Here is a 5,147-nt window from a genome sequence, read left to right on the forward strand (position 1 = left end):
AGAGCCTATCATAGTTGAACGATTCTCTTCATCGATTTTCTCTTTCGCGGATAACCCAACTTCAAATGGATTTCCCATTCAGTGTGTTGATTCAGGCGCAAGCTAACATCATCTTCTGTTGAGCTGTGCTGCGAGCTTAGCGAGAAATTCGTTTATGTTGCCGTGGTAAACCAAAAAGAGAGTCGATGAACGAGGACAGGCCCTTTTCAAATGTTACGCGGGATATGTATGTGCTTGCCACACAATTTGCAAATTCATGCATTGGTTGGCATAGAAAGCTTATAATAAAAAGTGCATTTAGAACCTTAGGTTGAGAGCTGACAAACGTTTGCTACAGGAGTGTAGAAAAGCTTAAAAGAGATTGGAGAGTTGTAGATGTGCTATGGGTAAAACACCCTAAGCAATTTCACTGTTTTCTCTTTTATAAACCTATGGACATATCGCATGAAGTAAAGCTTTCATATATATGTTAAATTAGCAACATAGCCATAATCAAGCGGATGCATTTGTTTTCATTTACATGTCATCACAGCTCCTGATGTTTGGACAGCTTAAAATACTTTTCGAGTAGGATGGCTGTATATTTAAAACTGAATCTATATATTTTTACCATGATTTAGCTACCTGTTCAGTTTACCTTACGTTTTCATTTAACACCCAGTTCCCTACAACGTCACAGAATATTCATTCCTACAGTAGAAGGAGGGTTATATTATACCTCAATCTCAACAGAATCAAGTGTACAGATCAACAAAAAAATTACTTATTGTTGTACCATTCACTTCATTTCACTCGTTTCGTAGTTTTTGCTGTTCTCTCACATAACTGACTCAGCTTGGCTCGTGTTTTATACAAGAAATATTCAAAACAATTCTTTGATAGATTTGGTTTAATTTAATTATGTGTTTCTCTGGAAAAAAATATGCGTTTCTATGAAAACATATATTGATGTTAAGAGGAAGAGTATTCATTGGTTGTAAAATGAAAGATAATTAGCGAAATATACTCAGGAATGAAATATTTTCTTATTACGTTCAACAAAAAGGGAAAAATTCCTGAAGGAGACGCAGACAAACAAATTACTTTCTGACGTGAATCATGAATGTTGTATTGCCAATTTAGAGAAAAAATAGCATTTGGCGTCAGATTATTTGACAACAGTAGCTTTAATAGCTTCCTTTGCTTATCAGTTGCGTTGAATTTTTTCCCAGAAATGTTAATAGCAGGTTGACTAAATAGTTTCCTCCCAACTGTCATTCTGGAGTCATTACTAGGTGCTAGACGGAAGCACCGAGACCTACACCGACACATGTATGTTTTAGGAGCACTGGTTAAAGCAGTAAAACTCGTTCCTTTTGCATTTTTACCTCCACTCTGTCACGATCATACAAACGCGGAAACGTAATAAATCTGTCTTCAACGTATCCGTCTTCGTTGTTGAACTTTTGAATTGTGGCGTTTTGCTTCCTGTACGTTTTCTTTTCTATGCATCTGCTCTAGTAAATATTAATCATTCACGACGAAAATGTCACAACTGGCTTTGTGACTATGAGTCAAGGAGTACAAAAAGCCACTGTCAATTAATCACATAGTCGAGAAGTTTTTCAGACGACGTTCATCCAAATATCTAAAGAAAAGGAGGCAATACACTGCTGAGGAGAGCATAAATAAGTCCCTAGGGTTGAGAACTACTTCCGCATAAGTGCACATTTCCGTCATATCGAACATAAACGTCATATATGAGTTATTCTCGTTGAAACCAGGCCGCCATTGCTACATGGTCTTTAAATATTTAAATATATCCACTTGATAAGTCGAAACTGATGTAAAAATGAGATTTTCACTTTCTTTAGCACAAATTAACTGACCCCTCGCTTGCTAAGGAGCCTTGCAGTTTTCAAATTAAATATTTGAAAGTTTATATGGAACCCTCCGGAAAACAACACGTTATTAAAAAGATGACGGATAGGGTTTCCATTCAGATTGGAAATGTTTTGGCCATCTTGGATTTGGCTGCCATATTGGATTTTATCAGAAAAGCGTATTTTTAACTATGTCCGTAATTACCGAGAGAAAAAAAAATTATCAGATGCACCCAACCGATTAGGTAAGCAATGACATTAACACAATTTTTCTATAACGATCAACGCCCAGTTTTGATATTTTTTCGACATTGTCTGATCAAAGTAGGAAAATTATTGTGTACATTGTAAATTAATGGTACTTAACAATCGATTCCAATGCACATCTCATTGTTGTCAAAAATGCTAATGAGACTGTTATGCCGCACAGGGCAGTACAGGGCATAACTATTTTCTTCGGTTTAATTCATTTTGTGATTACTCGGTATCGGTGAAGTTTAAATTTTCCAAGGGCCAACCCCCAGATTTGTTGCTTTAGGTGAGAAAACTATTCTCTTAATGTTTCAGCTCATTTGGTTTGAAGATGAAGTGGTGCTTTTAGGTTGAATTTCGTATGGGACATTTGGATAAAATACATTAAAAATGACACCTCTACACTCTTTCGATCATACAAAAGTTTCCTTATTCTCAATTTGATTCAGATTTTCAAAACATGTAGTCCATACAATTAGTAAGAACTTTCATAAACTCAGTTACTTTATTGAGATATTTGTATTTGAATGTATATGAGCATTTTGTATATGAACATTTCAACCAAATAACCTATTTAAACAATAAACCAAAACCGCCAGCCCGTGCAGCTGAATCAATCAGAGAGTGGTTATCTCCCCTAAAGACACGAGTCTGGATAATGGTCTGTGAAAAATATGATCTTTTATTTTTTTAGTGATGCGTGTTTTTGCTGCAATATAAGTACAAACCCAAGTAACATTGCAGGTTTTTTCGAGGTTTCCTTCCACTTAATGCACTCAGTATCCTCACCAGGGTGATGCCGATAGGGATCATTCCGGTGATAACGCATACTGCTTCCGACGAGATGGTTCTGTTTCCTAGGTTCTGCTTTATTTACAGCACTGCAACCCAGGCTGGACCTCCATACCTCAGTATCAACGTAGATATACTAGCCAGGAGACGTCTATTGATTGCTTCAGAGTTGTTCGGCATGATTCTGGCAACCGCGTTGATGTCCTTCACCGGTTTCTCGCAGTCGCAGTCAACGTAGCTGTTGAAATTTAGCCGATCGTTGTACATCAGTCCCAGGTATTTCAGCACGCGCTTCGAGGCTATGGCGACGGTGATTTCTGCCCACTGCACCGCTTTGCAGTTGCTGACCAACAGCACTTCCGTATTGTGCTGGGATATCTGCAACTTCGCTCCTTGAATCCAGTTTCCAATCGTATCGATCGCCTCAGTGGCCAACAGTTCCACTTCTTTCAGCATCTCACCTGTTACCGTTCAAACGATGTCGTTCGCAAAACCAAAGATGTTATAGCCTTTCGGTATACCTAACACAGATGTAAGAGAATGGCAATACAATCATTCTTTAAATCGTAAGATACACATTTTTTATGGTGTCTTTATAATTGATTCCGAGGATGAAGGTACAACTATTCCAGAAAATATTTCCACATCGTCGGACTGAGCTAATCATCATGTCTTAACGATCTACCGATGGTGTTGATTTTTCTGGAGGCAATGCTGGTCAAAAGTTTTGAGCATAATATTATATCAACATTTATAGGTACTACTTCACCATCAATTGCAAACAAAGTTGAACGTCTGAAACGAGAGAAGTTGGAAACTAATTAATTGAAGTTTACCTTTTATAATCTTTGCCCCGAGTAGCTGTCCTCTTCCCGGAATGAGTGGCCTGCTCTATTTGTACTTCTGTCCGTGCTTCGAAAGTCTGCTCTTTGAGTCGATAAATTAAGCGCCATCAGAGTGTATATATCCCAAAAGTTTCTATTGACAAGCGTTCGCGGTGTGTTGGAAATTTGTTTCTCTTTCGACTGTTTGCTACAGCTACACTCCTGGACATAGTTTCATTGATGATTCAAAAGACATGCTTTGAATCTGCTTTTATTAGACTTTTCGGTGGTTGTAGGAGGTAATAAACTTTTGATTTATTGAGAAATTTATTGAATATAATTTAAATTTTTTCAGTCACTATTCGCTATTGGAAATAGTTAAATTTATGACTTCAGATTTTCAAATGAATGGTAAAATTATATTTTACGGATAACCGCCAACTCTTGCAGCATTCACTCTGTAAAATTTATCTGTGTTATGCAAAACACATACACCTATCCGGGAAATGTAAGATTCTATTACAGATTTGCATAAAAAGTATACAGCATTTGTAATGTTTCTCCGCATGAACAGATTATGTAATATGGTCATCGGAAGGTTTTATGAAGAAAATTGTAATCTTTATGTTAGCTGAATTTCCAAAGAAAGATTTTTTCCCCAAATGCAAGCAAATCATCTCGTGAAGGTTTTTTTTTTTTTTTTTTTTTTTTCATTCTGAGCAGTTCCACACAGATTCGCAAATCGTTTCGGCTCAACCTTTTATGATTATGATGAAACTTTGCACAGTTGTTTGTTTTTTCCCAACATGCCATTTAACATATTTGGTTCCCTAATTTTGCACACGAATAACACTTGAAAAGGGCTTATGCAAAAATGATACGCATCAATAGAAAAATATAGATCTCGTGAACGATTTGTTTGATCGAGATGGTGTCTTTGAAGAAGTTGTGGACAAGTATTGTGCCTTCCAAGAAAAAAAAAAATACACTGTAAAAAATTATAATTTTTTTTACAAAAAAAAAATTACATTATCAAAAAAAATTAAAATTACTCAAATTGCATATCTTTTTAAAATATTTTTTTTATATTTACTTTGTAGCTTAGGTAAAGTAATACCTATTGACCAGAGCTGGTAAATATCACGGCAGTCATGCAACAATGAGAAAACAGTTTCTCTCACTATCACTAGACGAAACGACCGATCATAAGCTTTCTTGTCATTTTCCAATGATCGAGCACTCATGAGAATAATTATTATGCAGTTTTGACATCAACATTTCTAGCTGATTTAGATGAATTTAAGCAAGAAACCGTATGTAATCGGTAGAGTGAATATATTTTTAAGATTTCCTTGGTACAAGTAACTTAAATAGCAATACATGAGCTAGTTATCACGATGATCATAGCACTGTCACG

At 36.1% G+C, this 5,147-nt stretch overlaps 1 protein-coding gene across 1 annotated transcript; it reads right to left on the bottom strand.

Annotated features, from left to right (window-relative positions):
* Positions 1-2,987: 2,987 nt before the first annotated feature.
* On the bottom strand, positions 2,988-3,362 carry LOC135715144 (uncharacterized). Its single transcript, XM_065238540.1, has one exon. It carries the CDS (start codon positions 3,360-3,362, stop codon positions 2,988-2,990), a length of 375 nt encoding a protein of 124 aa, XP_065094612.1.
* Between the last annotated feature and the right edge of the window lie 1,785 nt (positions 3,363-5,147).

This window comes from Ochlerotatus camptorhynchus, unplaced genomic scaffold (assembly GCF_037179485.1).
Source record: "Ochlerotatus camptorhynchus isolate MF236.1 unplaced genomic scaffold, CSIRO-AGI_Acam_v1.1 ptg000821l, whole genome shotgun sequence".
Classification (NCBI taxonomy): Eukaryota; Metazoa; Arthropoda; class Insecta; order Diptera; family Culicidae; genus Ochlerotatus; species Ochlerotatus camptorhynchus.